Source organism: Bos mutus, chromosome 19 (assembly GCF_027580195.1).
Source record: "Bos mutus isolate GX-2022 chromosome 19, NWIPB_WYAK_1.1, whole genome shotgun sequence".
Classification (NCBI taxonomy): Eukaryota; Metazoa; Chordata; class Mammalia; order Artiodactyla; family Bovidae; genus Bos; species Bos mutus.
Genome location: NC_091635.1, coordinates 34,342,899 through 34,359,975, shown reverse-complemented (window position 1 = coordinate 34,359,975; position 17,077 = coordinate 34,342,899). Strand labels below are relative to the sequence as shown.

The following is a 17,077-nucleotide window of genomic DNA, read 5'->3' as shown; positions in this document are numbered from 1 at the left end:
ATCTGTCAGATTTAAGAAATGCTCACCAAATTAGACAAAGAAGAATAGAGCAAGGAATTAATCTATTGTTTTTGGTCTATTTAAATCCCAGTTTCTTTTCAAAACTTTTCCTTAGTAATGTAGCTTAACTATACTACATGATTCAGTTTTCATAGTTGTATTTTTGTCTTTCTAATGGCTGATCGCTAATTTTTTGTGGCTTGGAAGAAGTACTAATTCTCTCTGGGGTTTTCCTCTTTAGCGGTGGGTCTCGGAAAAGTTCATTGTTGAGGGCTTAAGAGATTTGGAACTATTTGGAGGTAAGTACAGTATGGCTTTTAGCCATCAGTTCAGGATAAATATCTCTACCCTTTTCTTAATTAAAATCAATTTATAGATATTAGCAATTCCAAGGGAAAGTTGTTATATTTATTTGGTTACAGCTGTTATATTTATTTGGCTCTTTTTTGAATCCATGGTTTCCCCCAAATTTGAGGGCTAATCTGGCAGTTAGTTGTCCTTGGCCTGTCTTGATTGTTAAAAAGCCAGTATTTACTTAAAAGCACACATGTTTCTTCTAAGTATTTGTCAAGTTGAAATACTTAAAGGGAAAAAAATAAGTGTTTAAAAGCCTCTAGCCTTGAAGATTTAAAAAATAAAATTATGATCAGGACAGAGGTAGCAGTGATATAAAAGTTATGGTTTTACTGATGAATCTAGTTGACTCATCTTTTCATGAGACTTAAAAGAGACTAAAGAAAAAAATCTGTCAGCACAAAGGCACTAACTTCCTATGTAAATTCTAAATGCTGATTCAAAGTAAAGTAAATTTGCAGTTTGGAGGTTTAATAGACCCAACCCCTTCCCTTTGGCTATTTTCAAATTGAGCTGTTTTGGGAACTGTGATCTTAACTGAAGGCAAGGAAGATTCCTTTTCTATAAAAATAGTAGTAATAAAGCCCCATTCTTTGTGTCTAAACACCACAGATACTCACTGTAGCTCCTATAGCTAAAGAAATGGCTTATCAAATTGAGTATATTGGTTAGCTGATCCAAAACACCCTGAAAGACTTGAGTAATTGAAAACTCAAACACGTTAGTTACCAGGTGGTACCTATTAATTTATTTTCCCTAATGCCACTCAGAAAACTTCTGGAGTTGAATTATTCATGAACTTTGTCGAAGGGCTGTGTAAAAGACAAATGAGAGTTTAGAAAAACGATGAGTTATTTTTGTTTTGATTATAAAGAATAAAAATGATTACACAATACAGGCAAGGCTTATGGAACAGAAATACTATATCTGCTCCCATACTCGTTGTCTTCCCATCACTAATGGTAACACGATGGTTTAAAAGTAAACACTGGCATTGATGAAAATTGAGTTGGAAGTCCAGTTTACATTAGTTTAAAATATTCCGGTTATGTGAATTAGATGAGTTGAGTGTCTTGAGTGTAGGATTTCTGGGTGTCTTGATAATTGCCTAGTCTCTGATCTGAGGAGGATGAAGAAATTGTTCTGTATATCGTTTACAGCTTAATGAAGTGTATATTGAGGTTAATACAGCTTGGGCTTTGCCTTCTATGAAGACTGGGTTTCATTTCCTTTCACCTGTTCACCTGGCTTCTTATCTTTGCCTGTAAGAAGCTGTCTTAAGCAACCGCTCCTGCCGTTTGTACACCAGGAAACTGATCCACGGCACACACACACATCTTATTTCGATAAATTGAGGCTAATTTACCCTGCAGATATTTTGGAGATGTGTAATCATTCCAGTCCTTTACAGTTAGAATCTTTACTTCGATTATTTTTCAGAATGGAGAAAATAAAAAGCACAGATACAGAAGTTGTCCTCTTTTGGAGCAGAAAGTTATTTAAGCTGTGCTTTGCTTTATTCGTGTTCACCAGGTGTAGCAGAGGGCCCAAAAGCCCTTGCTTTCATTCAGAACAGAATGTATCTGACTGAAGAATCAAATTCAGTAATGGTCCCACAAACACAGGTTGCTGTATTAAAACTTCTTTTGTCTTTTTTTGGCAAATCTATTTTTTATTTCCTGTACTCCCTGGGAAATCACCAACAGTGTCTATAATTTTATAATGAATTTTTATAAAAGTATAAGACTCTGAAACCAGCTTATTGAAAGTAATATTGCGTGCTGATGGAAAGTAATTGTATAACTGAAACTATAGCAGTTGAGTTGTACTCAGTAAATACCTGTAGAATAAGAGTCTTGCCAAGTTTCGAAGAGCCATAGATTCATATTTAAAACCCCATATATCTGCAGCATTTTTACTGTGCATCTCTGTGTGTGTGTGTGTTTATATGTAGCACTGTAGGCAGTTTTTGCTATAATGACTTAAGTGGTTTCTATTAATAAATGTAGCCCTAAGTGCAGTGATTGCTGTTTTAAATGTGGGTGTGTCTTCTGCCAAAAACACAAAATGCCAACAACCAATTTCTCTACTCCAGAGCAGCCTCCGGGTGACGCTCGGAGAAAAGTAAGTGATTTCCTAGGCTGTTGCACCGTGGCTGTTGCATGGAGTTGGCTTGTGGAGCTCTGTTTGGTTTTTTGGTTGGCTTATCATTTTACATTTCTGCTCGTCTGCCCTTGAGTTTTATTTGCAATATCATTCTTCTTGTGGGGACTCAGGTTTCACCCCGGAGAGATTCTGATGTGTACTTTGAAAACTGAAAAAACATCTCAGGCACTCTTTCTCTCTCCTCCCCTCCTAGCTCTCCCCGTCACCTGGCTGCCCTCTCCAAAAAAAAAAAAAGAGAGAAAGTTTCAACAGTCTAACGTGGTTATCTTGCAGTGACTGGTGGTACTATATTTTCTGTCCTTAGTCAATTAATAATAGATTTCAGTCCACAGAGAGAATATAGATCTTTGTCTAGATTATAAGGCAGGACTTCAGATCTACTTTAAAAACAAACCCCCAGATTTTAATGTACAAAACAGAAAATGTATTCTTTTATTGGCAGAAGTTTTAAGAATCCTGTCCCACTTCTGACTCTTCTACTTTATTTTACCAACGGGAATAACAGCAGCAAACCAAGCTGTTTCTGATACGGTGACTCAGTGTCTTATGCAGAGAGAATCAGAGCGCTTTCCTCCATAGACCTCTTTCTCTTTTCCAATGACGACCTTCGTGCCTTTTGCAGGCAGCTCCAAGGTGGGTGAAAGATAATGCTGCTCACTAGGAGTTGATTTTTTTTAGGAGTTTATCTTTGAGCGAAGCTTGCTTGGCAGTGCCTGTCTTTCAGATCCGAATATTTTCCAGTCGGGAGACCAAAAACGTGCCCTATACGAACAGTTAGGTGTTCTTCCGGAGTCCAGTGCCAGTTGTATATAGTTTTATGTTTCCCCAGCTGCTGATTTTATACCAAAAGTCATCCTGTGTGAAACCTGTGGGAAGTTGAATGTACTTATTTGTTGGGCATTTCATAGATAACGTCTCTGTGTGCTTTATTGCATTTTGTTTTACATTCTTTAAACAAAGTTATTTAATGGTCATTTCTCAATATCAGTAGCTTATGTATTTTTCAAATGCTTCAGAATGAACAAAATACTTTTCACGGTAGGGGAAACTAAGAAAAGACTTTGATAGAATAAGTTTCTTTAGGCAATTTGAGAGTACACATTACACTAATAAAACTACGCCATGCTATGTTTAAAGAGAATGGACTTCATATCTCATCCTTTTCATCTGAATTTTGACCTTGTCTAAATCTGAAACAGTATAATGGACTAACCTGTGTTTCTTGTGGGAAAATCAGACCAAACCTCTTCCTTTCAAAATATTATTGCCTTTGTTTGTTTTCCTAAATAAAGATCAGTTTCTCTCTGAGTTTAGACCGTGGAACATCCACAACGCAGAAAGCCTCCATTTTGGGGTCATTTCCAGGGAGCAGGGGACAGAATGGTAGAGGGGCCAAGCAATCAGCGCTAGTTCACTGCATAAACTTCCAAACTGCCCAATGAACTCATTCATATTCCCAGTTACCTAAAGAATTTCATTTTCTAAAACACTTTAAAGTACTTTTCTGTAGTCCACAAAGACAGTTGAAATACTACATTTGTCAAGTTACAAGCTAATCATATCAGTACTTAAATGAATCATTCCTTACCTAAGCTCAACAGAAGTATGGCTTTAGTGCATAGATAGTATGTCTTATATGCACTCTTGGCAAGAGACGCGGAGATGGGTAGTTTTAAGAAAAAGTATCCCATCTGTAGTTTTTCCAAAGGGAATTATTTAAAATGCGTGTAAAAAAATTTATCTCAGGACTCAGCTGTCTTTCACAGTCCTCTTTTTCAAATTAGAGAAACAGAAGGCATTTTGCCTAGAGGTCAGAGGAGAGACCTTAAAACACAGTCGTTCCGGATGTGTTCTCATCGGGGCCAGTTGTTGGCTGCTAATAACACGGACTTTCTCACATGCAGGTGTCAGATTCTCATCTGCAGAGTTCCCCTGGTAACAGGAGCTAGGGAGTGTGTTGTAGGAGGGCTGGCATTCACAGGCTAGGTCTGTATGTTGAACTGTCTCCAATGGAACGGGCTGGTACATTTGCTTCTCCTCTTCAACCCATGGGAATAACAAGGTCATGGGCAGAAAACCTCCTGAGTTCAAATGTTGGCTTAAATTTTCTTTTTTTTTTTTTTTTTTCCATTTTTTGGCCACACCGTACCAGGGAAGTCCCATAAATGATTCTTTTTTAAGTAGATGCCAGCATGGTTGTATGCATCGGGGAATACATCAGTGAAGAGACATACAGGCCCTGTCCCCACAGAGCTTATATTCTAGCATGGGAGACCAGACAGTAGACAGATAAACTGCGGTGATCACTGCAAAGAAAATGCCAGTGACCCCAGTGGGGAAAAGAAGCGAGATGACATCATAAAGTGACTGGGCGCCTGTTTGCCTTTGACTAGAATAGATGAGTTGCAGCCTCGGAGGTGAGGAGGAAGCATCAGTGAGAAGATGGGGAGGGCAGGGAAGGAGCAGGTCAGGAGTGATCCAGACAAAGGCACAGCTGGCGCGCGTTTGCTACGACCACTTGCTCGCGGGGGTCAGGTGCAGCGAGTCTGGGCAGTGAGGCAGCGGCCGAGTCAGGTGGATCCTCGGAGGCCAGAGTAGGGGCTGGGTCTGAAAGCACCCCCTTGGATTTTCTGTTAACTGGCGACCCTGATTTTCCTGAGGGTATATTGATACTTGAGAAAACAGCAAAGCAGAGCGAGAATATGTGTAGCAGGTTTCAGGTTCAAGGTTATGATGGCTGTCTCCTCGATGAGCGCATCCTGCCGCTGAGATTCTCCACAGCTGGGGGTCGCCACCTTGGAGCTCTTTTTGGCTTAGGCTTTTTGCTCAGATCGCTACTCCATTTTGTTCCTTGATGGTCTGAATCTCTCTCAGCTGCGGGAGGCACCTGGCGTGTAACCAGTATCTGGTCTGAAGATGAGACTTTGAAGAAGCTGCAGTGGCTGTTAAGTGATCCTGGAACCTGTTTTCAGAGCATCTGAAAGCACAGCTACATGCAAAAACCAAAAGCAAACCAACCTTAACCATGGATCAAGCTCTATTTAGGAGTCTCTGTTTTCTCCATTTTCTCTGTTCCACCTTCTTTGTGGAACAGGAGAATGACCAAAAAGTAGACAGCAGGCGAGGGAGGAGAATACATGTTTACTGAATACCTGTGATCTACCAAGCAGCGCTGAGCTCTGTACATGTTTCATCTCGTCCCATTGTCACAGAAACTCCAACTCCGTGAAGCGGGAATTATTCCAGTGATGAGATAACGGAGATCCCAGGGGTCAGAGGGGCTTGCCCAGGGTCATGGCACAAGTGACAGACTGAGTTCAAGTTCAGCCTCTCCCTGGCCCCTAAGCCTTGAGTCTTAGCATTATCCCGTATGTTTTGCTTCAGATAGTCTTTCCCGAATTATCTTCCCCCAGATTTAACAGATGTAAGACACACAAGGCATCTTTGAGAAATATGTTAGGTTAAACAATGTTAGTTTTTGTCAAACTACAGAACTTCTCAAAGCCTTTAACATGCGTGCACCCCTTGTGATTGTCCACGAGGAGGAGTGTGCTGCATGTTGTAACTTAACTGGATGTGTCGACTGTTTTTTATGCATTAACTGCCAGGATCAGTGTTCCATGGGGCCTACTTTGGGGAAATCAAAAAGTGGTAGAAGAATGGACAAGAGACAGAGGCATTTTCACTCTGGAGAAAATCCACATGTCCAATAAATACATGAAAAGATGCTCAACTTCATTAGCAATCGGAAATGTAAATCAAACCCACAAAGAGATTGGCAAAAATTAAGTCCAAATACACCAAGTATTGAGGAAAAGCTGGGTTGACAAGAGCAAGAGTATTGCTGGCGAGAGTGTAAACTGATACAACCTTTTTAGAAACCAATTTGGCATTTTTTCTCCTAAAGTCAAATGTTCATATACTCTGTGACCTCCAGTTCTACTCCTCAGTATAAGCTTTAGCGTAACTCCTGCATGTATGTGTCAAGGGACCCATTCGAGTGTGTTTTTAGTAGCACAGTTCATAATAGCAACCCCAAAAGCCCATCAGCATTGAAGGATAGACTGAAGTTGTTCATAAGGTGAATATTACACAGTGTGGCTAAATACAACAATATAGGTGAGTCTCAGACATATAAAGTCAATCAAATGAAGACTACAGTTTGCTGACAAGGCTCAACTTTGCTCGACTGGGTTCTCCTTAGTGTAAGCGCTGCTGGAGACAAAACCCCATTTGGTTTCTTGCACCACTGGCAGCATCAGTTGTTTTGAAAGCAGATGTGTTTCAAACGTCAGGGACCCCCCACAAGGCGATACCAGAACATTGCTCAGCTCACACACTCCGCTGGCTCATGCTGAGCCAAGAGCCTCTGAGTCTTTGAAGACCTTTTCCTAACCAGAGGGCAGGTTTATGAACGCAGCCTATGAAATACGAGCTGGTCTAAGAGTCTTCATTTCAGTTAGACACACATCTGAAGAAAAGAGGATCCAAGAGAAAAGTACTGATAGTCCCTAAATAATACAGATAAAGTTAGATCTGGAAGAAGGACACTGAGCCTATTAAACTGAAGGAAGAGCGATTGGCCTGCCATTTACTTTTTTGGGCATTTCCCATCAGGACCTCACCTGTGATGCCCGCATCCGAAGTGGCTGAGACCCAGCTTCATCTGCAGCTGAAGTGCACGGGGAGCAGGTCCCTTCTGCTGCCTGGGATGAGGGCCGAGACTCGATGGCTCTCTTCCCTGCCTGTAGCCCCATGTGTTAGCTGTTTTCTAGCTTCCCTTAGAAATGTCAGGGAATGACTGGTCTGGCCTTTTTTTTTTTTTTAATTAATTTATTTTGCTGTATGGGGTCTTAGTTGTGGCATGCAAATTCTTAGTTGTGGCCTGTGGGATCTAGTTCCCTGACTAGTGATTGAACCTGGGTCCCCTGTATTGGGAGCTCGGAGTCTAAGCCACTGGACTGCCAGGGAAATCCCTTGGCTGGCCTCTTGGTTTGCTCAAGAGGGAGACTCTTATGGCCAATAGTGAGATTCAACATTTGATCTTTGGGAATTATTTTCATCAGGATCTTAAAAATAGGACCCTAATTGCAACTGGAAATCCAAGAGAACCCCCTACCCACCCATTTCCCTTCTCTTTTCTAAATGTGCCTTTCTCCGGACATCCTTCCCAGGTAAGAATTTCAGAGCTTTTAGCTATGAGCCAGCTAAAGCCACAGCTTTTAGCTATGAGATGAGCCAGTTGTTGGGAAGGACAAGCAAATCAACTCAACTATGCCTGACCCTCATCCCCATCCACATTTGTAGTTAGCCCTCACGCGTACTCTCAATATAGTGCCAGTGGCGGCACTGAACTGGTGAGATTTTACTTTACCTTTCTCATCAAACGGTGCTGGAACTGCTCCAGAGTCCAGATTTGGGTGTTTAGATGCCAGTCTCCTCATAGGTCTGAATTACCGTCTTCCCCATTCCCACCCCTGCCCCCAAGTTTCTCTGACTAACCTTTTTTTCTTTTCCTGTAGACCAATGAGGCGAGCTCAGAGTCGATAGCATCCTTCTCTAAGCCGGAGATCATGAGTAGCTTCCTGCCGGAGGGAGGGTGTTACGAGCTGCTCACCGTTATAGGTAATGTCCGAGACTGTCATGCTCCAGGGAACCGCAGTGGTCTTTTCAGCATCCTCAGATGAATGTGTGCCAGAAGCTGTCAGCCAGTTATCAGGATATGTGGTGACAAAACTGGCTTTTTGGGGAAGGTCTTCTGTGGTTTTCTTCTTCAAGGTATGGAGAAAGAGATCAATCACGTTTTCAGGAGAGGAGCTCTTTTTCAGTTTTTTTCTGCACACTCCTGGTGTCCTGGGCCATCATCAGTTAGGATAGGTGTCTGAGAAGGAACTGATGGAAGAAGAAAAAATCAAGATATAACAGAAGTGAAAGTTTTAATCTGAATTTTCTTTTAAAATCAAGTCTTTTTTTAAAATTGGGGAATAGTTGATTTCCAGTGTTGTGTTAATGTCAGGTATGCAGCAAAGCATTTCAGTTACTCATATACATATATTCATTCTAAAATCAAGTCTCTTTAAAGAAGATGAAAGCTGGTATTGCTCTTGTCCCTGTTTACAGCCTTCTTCTCTTTTAGGCAAAGGATTCGAGGACCTGATGACAGTGAATCTAGCAAGGTACAAACCAACAGGGGAGTATGTGACGGTGCGAAGGATTAACCTCGAGGCTTGCTCCAATGAGATGGTGACATTCTTACAGGTAATCGGAAAGGACTGTGACACTTGGAGGGTGGGCTCTTAGTCCCAGTAGTAATTACAAGGCATGTTTACATCTGTCTTCTGAAATAGCTGGCAGGAAACGAAGGTAGACCAAGCCAAGAAGTTAAGGAAGCTCCCAGTGAAGAATCTTGGACGTTTGGTATTAAGGATTCTGCAGCACTGCTCAGCCCGATGTATATTTCCCTCTTCTCTAGAGACGCATTGTGGCTCATGTATTCGTGTATCTGTTATTCAGCGAGGCTAAGTAACTCGCCCCTGGTCACACACACACTAGTAAGTGACGAGCTCCACACTCAGACAGTCTCTTTTCTGGTGCAGGGAGGAGGGCCTGAGTCAGTGTATTTTAAGTACAGTTGGTTGGGCCCCTTCCCCTTCTTCAGTTACAGCGTTTTTCTGAATTCAACTCCTCTGAAGGTGCTCTGATACCAGTTCATATGTTCAGAGTAGTTTTGTGGGTCTCGGGGTGGGACAGAAAGTCAATCCTAGCTCAGTTATTTGGAAAAAGCATACCTGAGTTTGTTCGAGAGCGCACTGGGTTCTGTGATTCTTTTCTTCATTCTGTAGAACTGTGGACAGGTTAGAAGGGGCTGGCTGTTTGGCCTTGGCTCATTTCCCAGAGGCCAGGACCCTGGAGTTTCTGCAGTTCTTTTGTGCAATTTTTTTTCACATCTTTTGTCCAAATTTACTTTAGAATTCCATCAGTCTTAGGCTTTCTATAGCTGCTGCTGAGGAGAGGAGCTCTCAACCTGAGGTCGCTGGAGAAATCTCTTCTCATGTTTAGTAGTTGTTCTTAAGGCGCTCTTTCCACATTTCCGTTTCTAACAACACTTTCCTTTGTAATAGGAAAACATTTTTTGTTGTTGTTGTTTTCTTGTCTTAAAGAGGAGTTGTGTGCCTTGGCCCTTGAAGGTGAGCTAAGCTTTTAACTTCCCAAGTCTTCAGTCTGCAGTTTGTTTTCACGTCTCCGAGGCAGTGCACTGCCACCCTCTGCTGTCTCAGCAGTTGCCCTGGCGGTGGGGAATGGTTCTCAGGCCCTTTAGGACTGGCTGGCAGAGCCGGAGTTAGGCAGAAGCTGGTGGAGCAGGGCTGACTTCCCTGCAGAGACAGCAGAGCCCGGCTCCTCTCGCCCCAGTCCCGGCCGCTCCCGGGACTCTCGGTCCCCGTAGTGTTCACGCTGCCACTGTCACGTTGTGCCTTCTCCTCGGGGACCCTTGGTTCTTTTTTGTTTTTTTAATATTTATTTGGCTGCACCAGGTCTTAGTTGCAGCATGAGAACTGTAAGTTGCGACATGTGCGATTGAGTTCCCTGACCAGGGATCGAACCCGGGCCCCTGGCGTTGCAGTGTGTGGAGTCTGAGCCACAGGACCACCAGGGCAGTCGCTGCCCCCTGGTTCTGACTGCAGCTCACCAATGCTTACAGGGGGAGCTCCACGTCTCTAAACTCTTCAGCCACCCCAACATCCTACCCTACGGAGCCACCTTCATTGCAGACAATGAGCTGTGGGTCGTCACGTCGTTCATGGCGTACGGTGAGTGGGCAGGGGGTCCTGGCGGAGAGGGGTTCTGTGCGCTCTGCCAGCAGCTCGCTTATGCGCCGCCTACCTACCCTGTCCCCTCGGCCCTCTTCCTCAGGCTCCGCCAAGGACCTCATCTGCACGCACTTCATGGACGGCATGAGCGAGCTGGCCATCGCTTACATCCTGCAGGGGGCGCTCAAGGCCTTGGACTACATCCACCACATGGGCTACGTGCACAGGTGCTTGCTTTCGCAGGCCTCTCAGCCTTTCCACGAGCGGTGTCTGGGATTGTGAGCCCTCAAAGGAACGGTTGAAGGTTGAAGTCAGTGAAGCCAGAGGTTAAGTCGAGGCGCGAGTCCTGCCCTTGCCTCTGCTGGAGGCGCGGAGCATTTGCCCTGTCCGTGCGAAGCTGCTGACTTTCTCTTTACTGAGCAGCTTTTTCCTGAGGACTGTGTGAGGGGACTGACTATCCAATGTGGGCCTCTGCACCCACCCGTTCCCTCCTTGGAGCACCCCTGCTGGGGTGTGCTCCCCGGAGTCAGCCCTCAGCTGGGAGGCTCAGGAAAAGACAGATTGCTCAGTAGATGGTGTTGGGGAGAAGCAGTTCGGGGTAGGAAAGATGGTACAACCAGGACCTCTCCCTAATTCCATGTGCGGAGGAGTAGTTCAGATGTTTGCAAGGCCTAAATGCAAGCTCTAGGCTTACATAGAAGGAAATGCAAGGAAATATTTTTGTGACCTGAGGCACACCATAACTTCTAAATATTTTACACACACAAAACATAAGGCCAAAAAAAAAAAATGGATTTGATTTGATTATATCAAGATTAAAGCTTTCTTTCCAATACAGGGCACCAGGGACAAAGTTAAGAAAGGAGTTAGAGTGTGGAAGCTGTTCATTTTGTCCAAAACCGATTTTGTGAATCCGTAAGAAAAAGATAGCAAAGCAATAGAAAAATGAGCAAAGGATATGAAGTTTATACAAGGGAAAACCCAAAACACTAATAATGGTCATATGAACACTCCAGAGAGGCTTTGCAGGTGGCACAGTGGTAAAGAACCCGCCTGCCAATGCAGGAGACCTAAGAGACTCAGGTTTGGTCCCTGAGTCGGGAAGATCCCCAGGAGTAGGAAATGGCACCCCACTCCAGTATTCTTGCCTGGGAAATCCTATGGACAGAGGAGCCTGCCGGGCTACAGCCCATGGGGTCACAAAGAGTCACACATGACTCAGCAAGAATTAGAAAATCAAATGAAAACAAGGTTATGTCACTTTATGCCCGTGGGGGGCCTGGCAGGGATTCAGAGGCTGGGTGAGGACCAGTGTGGTGAGGAGGTGGGCCTCCCATCCACATGGTAGAAGGTGGCCCCACACAGCCAGTCAGCGTCACTCAGACCCGGGGCCGTCGGTGCTGCGTCTGGGTGCACACCCCAAAGAAACCCTCCCACAGGCACCTCAGGGGATGTGTGCATAGACATCTGTGTTCATATTCGTGCTGATTAGAGTCAACATGAGTGCCCTTTCCTAGAAGAATGGATTAGTAAATGTCAGACCCCACTCCAGAGTGCAGGTGGCAATTAGAAGCAACAATGAGGTGTATACCATTGGCAACACAGTGGAGCTCAGAAACATAACCCTGAAACATGGGCTGCCTAACACAGTACCATTAGGTCAAAACAGAAAATGCGTGCGAAACAGTAGTACACTTTGTGAGAACACCTACAGACGGAAAGTACAGATTAAAGAGGAAGACACTAGAGGAAGCAGTGGTCTGTGAGCATAAAAGAGAACTTGAACAAAACATAAATAAGTTTTAAAACCTCGTAATGTGTAAATGGGGTCATGATGTCTTTTCTCTTTCCGTATGTTTGGAATTTTTCACAAAAATACATGTTCAGGTATATATAATATGTATGTATATGTGTACTCACATATTATATGTATATATATATGTTGTTTAGTGGCTAAGTCACGTCCGATTCTTTTGCAATCCCATGGACTGTAACCCACCAGGCTCTTCTGTCCATGGGATTTCCCAGATAAGAATACTGGAGTGGGTTGCCATTTCCTTCTCCAGGGGATCTTCCTGACCCAGGGATCAAACCTGAGTCTCCTTCTTGGCAGGCGGATTCTTTAACACTGAGCCACCAGGAAAGCAATAATCTGTATGTATGTGTATAATACACACCCCAGGGGAGAGAGCTGACTGGTTCTAGTGTGTGAAGACAAAGGTTTGTGCTGTGAGGGCCTCCTCTGCCGCCTGGTGACACACACCCCCCGCCCACCAGGAGCGTCAAAGCCAGCCACGTTCTGATCTCCGCCGATGGGAAGGTCTACCTTTCGGGTTTACGCAGCAACCTCAGCATGATCAGCCATGGGCAGCGGCAGCGTGTGGTCCATGACTTCCCCAAGTACAGTATCAAGGTTCTGCCCTGGCTCAGCCCGGAGGTCCTCCAACAGGTCGGTGCCCTGGATCTCAGGAGCCCCTGCCCCCACCGACTTGTGATACCACCCTCCAAGGAGGCCTTCAGGAAGTTCTAGGGATGGGGGGGCGCCCTCTGCTTCTGAGCGGAGTCGGGGGTTCTTGGAAAGAGGGCTCCCCTGTTGGCCGGTAGACCTGGGAGGCCCCTTGCAGCACAGGTATGCTGTGTCCCTGGCAGGTGATGCCATTACCCCTGGCGGGTCCTGAGCTGCACTGAGACTCCCTTCAGAGATGCTCCCATCTTACGGGAAGAGAGAGCGCCAGATTCTCGAGCATTTGGCGCTCTGCATCCCTGCTCTAAGCGGGGCACTCCCCCCTGCTCCCACACAGCCTTAGCCAGACACTCTTTAGTTCTAAAATAGCAGCAACTCCTCAGCGTACAGGCGAGGGAAGCCTCGCAGCTCATCCCAGTTTGGGGAGTTTCTGCTCCACCTGCTTCTTTGTCTAAGAACAACAACCAAGGCTCCGGTGGAGTGACCTGTGGCTCTTCTCTCCTGATATAGAATCTCCAGGGTTACGATGCCAAGTCTGACATCTACAGTGTGGGAATCACGGCCTGTGAGCTGGCCAATGGCCACGTCCCCTTTAAAGACATGCCTGCCACCCAGGTGAGCCTACAGCTAGGGATCTCCTGTCCTCCTTTCCTGTCTGCCTCCCACAAATGCTTGTTGAGGACCTCACACTCTGGACACCAGCCCGAGATGCTAGGATGAATACCCCAGGCCTTTCCTCCAAGAGCCCCAGTGTGTGTGGAGAGGGTATAGTTGTGTGACTGTTCACTTGTGTCTGTGATAATTGTGGTGGAAATGGAGCCTGGGAGGTGGGGGTCACAGAAGTAAGCGCTGCTCATGATCACAGGCCTGGAGCCCACATACCAAGTGTCTATTTTTACTTTTAAACTGACATTTCCCCCCCTCCACCCAATTTTTGGCTGCACCACATGGCATGTAGGATCTTAGTTCCCCAGCCAGGGATTGAACCCATGCCCCCTGCAGTAGAAGTGTGGTCTTAACCAACTTGACCTCCAGGAAAGTCCCTGAGAAGTTTTTCAAGTTTATAAAATATGTTTTGTTTTTTCACTTTGATCAGTATACCTGAAAGCTGTTGTTCTTCAGATACTAAGTCATGTCCAGGTCTTTGCAACCCCATGGACTGCCACACGCCAGGCTTCCCTGTCCTCCACTGTCTCCCGGAGTTTGCTCAAGTTCATGTCCATTGAGTCGGTGATGCTGTAGAAGGCCGACTTCTAATTTAGAATTAGACTTCTCAGGTTCAGTGCTACCACTTTCCAGTCAATACCTTTGCAATCTCCAGCCTCCTTCTGTTCATGCTCCCTCCGCTTTTTTTAATTTACTTATTTTTAGTTGGAGGATAATTGCTTCACAATAGTGTGTTGGTTTCTGCCGTACATCAGCATGAATCAGCCATCGGTGAACACATGTCCCCTCCTTCTTGAACCTCCCTCCCACCTCCCACCCTGTTCACGCCCCTTTGAATTGCCTGCTGCCCTTGGCTTCTTGGCGCACATGCAGCCAGGAGTCTGTATTGTCTCCCTTGGAGCTGGACTCAGGGAAGAGACTTATCCAGATCTTGCCAAGTCCAGGAGGTGGACTTGGGCTCTTTGGGCAAGGATTACCTGGGGCCAAAGTTCCTGGAGCATGATCTCGACCTGGAGGAGGTGGTGGGGGCCGGAGGGGGTGGGTTGTGCCCGTTGAGTAAGCCTCTCCTTGAACCCACAGATGGCCTGCCCCGTGGGGACAGAGGCGGCTGGAGAGGGGCCAGAGGGCAGCTCTCGAGGAGGGAACCCGGGGCGGCTTCAGGGAGGGGACACTTGAGACTTGAAGGCAAATAGGAATTAACTAGGTGAAGAATGGGAGCTTCCAGTGGAAGGAAACTTTTCAGCAGAGGGAACAGCCTGTGACAGACCCAGTCAAGAAAGCACAGAATCTGAGGACAGGAGGTAGTCATATGGCTGAAGTGTGAGTGCTTCTGCGGGGCTGCCAGGTGGCGTGGCTGGAGAAGGAAGCCCAGGCAGGTCACGAGGGCCTTTGTGGGCCAGGCCAGCATGTTCCGTTCCTGTCCTAGGGCATGTGGAGAACTGTCAAAGGCTTCTGAGCACAGGAGTAATAGCATCAGATGCGTGTTTCAGAAAAGTGAGTCTCGCAGATGGATGAGCTCTGATGGACTAGACAAGAGGGTGTGGATGTCTGTCTAGGTACAGAGTCGAGAAAATCAGAGTAAGACAGTGACAGGCCTTTTCCCACTTCTGTCTTTGCTGCCCCTGAATCACTCATGTGTTTGGGGAAAAGTGGACTTGTGAAGGAATTCTAGTCCTTCCGGGGGCCTCTCCAGCCCGGCCCTGGCTCTGTCCTCCCCAGATGCTGCTGGAGAAGCTGAACGGCACGGTGCCCTGCCTGCTGGACACCAGCACCATCCCCGCCGAGGAGCTGACCATGAGCACCTCGCGCTCCGCGGCCAACTCGGGCTTGAGCGAGAGCCTGGCCCCCAGCACCCCCAGGACCTCCAACGGCGACTCGCCCTCCCACCCCTACCACCGCACCTTCTCGCCCCACTTCCACCACTTTGTGGAGCAGTGCCTTCAGCGCAATCCGGACATGAGGTGCACCTGTGGGGCTTGGGGTGGGCCTTGCGGGGAACCCGGGGCTGGGGCGGGTGTTGGAGAGGACGCACCTGTCCCAGAAAGGTCTGGGTTCCCTGGAGGAGTCCGAAGTCCCCACAGTGGGAGCGGGTGGCACAGGGTTTGCCAGGAAGCCAGCTGGGTCACTCTGGCTGTTGTTTCTTGAGCCGAGGGAAGGAGAGGGGCACCTGAGGGTAAGGCAGTGGCAGCAGGATTCTGGAAATGGCACAGGGGTGATGCTGGCCTCTTCTTCCTCTGCAGACCAAGCGCCAGCACCCTCCTGAACCATTCTTTCTTCAAGCAGGTACAGTAGCCTTCCCTGGGCCCCCTGCTGGTGGTTTTCCTTGCTTGTGGCTCCAGCCACCCTCAGTCCCCTTAGTTTTGGGTCTTTAGATATTATCTCCTCCTCCCTGGTGGAGGCTCAAATGGTAAAGAATCTGCCTGCAGTGTGGGAGACCCGGGTTGTCCTTGGGTCGGAAGATCCCCTGGAGAAGGGGATTCTTGCCTGGAGAATTCCACGGACAGAGAAGCCTTGCAGGCTACAGTCCAGGGGTGGCAGAAGAGTCAGACATGACTGCATGACTAACACTTTCACTTTCTCGATGGGTCAGAGACATGACCATGTTTCCAAAGTCCATTAAAGGCGCTGCTCCTTCCTCTCCCCTCAGAGACTCCTGCCTCTAGCAGCCTGCTTGTCCCTGACCCATGGTCCCTTGCCCCACCATGTCCTGAGGCTGGAAGCAACAGGATCCACCCGCAACTCTCTCCCCAGATCAAGCGACGTGCCTCAGAAGCTCTGCCCGAGTTACTCCGACCTGTCACCCCCATCACCACTTTTGAAGGCAGACAGTCTCAGGATCACAGTGGGATCTTTGGCCTGGTAACAAACCTGGAGGAGCTGGAGGTGGACGACTGGGAGTTCTGAGCCTCTAAAGAAGGTGCCTGTTCTCCATCCTGGGCTGCGTGCGCCTCCGGGACCCTTCCTGAGGGCTGGCCACATTCCCACCCTCTTGGGGGCAGATGGGGCAGAAAGGACATTTCCACCAGGAGAGCTGGCTGCTTAGGGACTGGAAAGGCAATTCTTGGAGAGAAACTTTACTGCTTCAAGGCTTTTGAGACATGAGGGAACCCCAACACCCAGGGATTGGGAGGGGCCAGAAATCTAACATTCCCTGTCCTGTGAGCTCAGGCAGCCTGACCTCTGCAGAAGAAAGAGCCACTGTCCTGGCCTGGCCGTGGGGGTTGTGAAGTCCAAGCCCAGGGTTATATTTGCCTGGGGAGCTGTGGCTTCCCATGCTGGCTCTCCCATCAGCCTAGTTCCTTTCTTCTCCCCTAGTCTCAGATCCTATAGGTCCAAGGAGGGACCCCGCCCCATTCCCCCAGGCTTCTCCCTAATAACTGAAGGACAGGGTATTTTTTTCTCTTTAAGCACTAGATTAAGGCTTGGGTGGTCCATCCTCCTTTCACTCGGCCCCTGACACCTCACTTTGGTTCATCTGGGTAGCTCCTTCCTTTCCCACCAGGAGTCCATCTAACTGACCCCTGCTGGCTGCCTTGGTGCTGCCCAGCCTGAGGGGCTTAAGTTCTTATGCCATGTTAGTTTCATTGCCAGAACAAATTAAAAAGTTCCAGAGAATCCA

The 17,077-nt window shown here is 46.9% G+C and overlaps 1 protein-coding gene across 23 annotated transcripts in view; it reads left to right on the top strand.

Moving 5' to 3' along the window:
• The window catches only part of STRADA (STE20 related adaptor alpha), a 28,134-nt gene extending 11,057 nt beyond the window's left edge, over positions 1-17,077 (top strand). For 11 of the 23 annotated variants that reach the window (XM_070390063.1, XM_070390067.1, XM_070390060.1 and 8 more), the window contains 10 exons: positions 8,043-8,145; positions 8,657-8,778; positions 8,868-9,071; positions 10,220-10,328; positions 10,432-10,555; positions 12,606-12,777; positions 13,303-13,407; positions 15,178-15,419; positions 15,699-15,741; positions 16,210-17,077. In XM_070390063.1, coding sequence (XP_070246164.1) covers positions 8,043-8,145; positions 8,657-8,778; positions 8,868-9,071; positions 10,220-10,328; positions 10,432-10,555; positions 12,606-12,777; positions 13,303-13,407; positions 15,178-15,419; positions 15,699-15,741; positions 16,210-16,362 — 1,377 coding nt within the window. In that variant the 3' untranslated portion in view covers positions 16,363-17,077. Of the gene's footprint in view, positions 1-241; positions 300-2,449; positions 2,479-2,517; positions 3,154-8,042; positions 8,146-8,656; positions 8,779-8,867; positions 9,072-10,219; positions 10,329-10,431; positions 10,556-12,605; positions 12,778-13,302; positions 13,408-15,177; positions 15,420-15,698; positions 15,742-16,209 lie in introns of those variants that run through there. The other 12 variants (XM_070390054.1, XM_070390051.1, XM_070390056.1 and 9 more) reach the window with 4 other exon arrangements.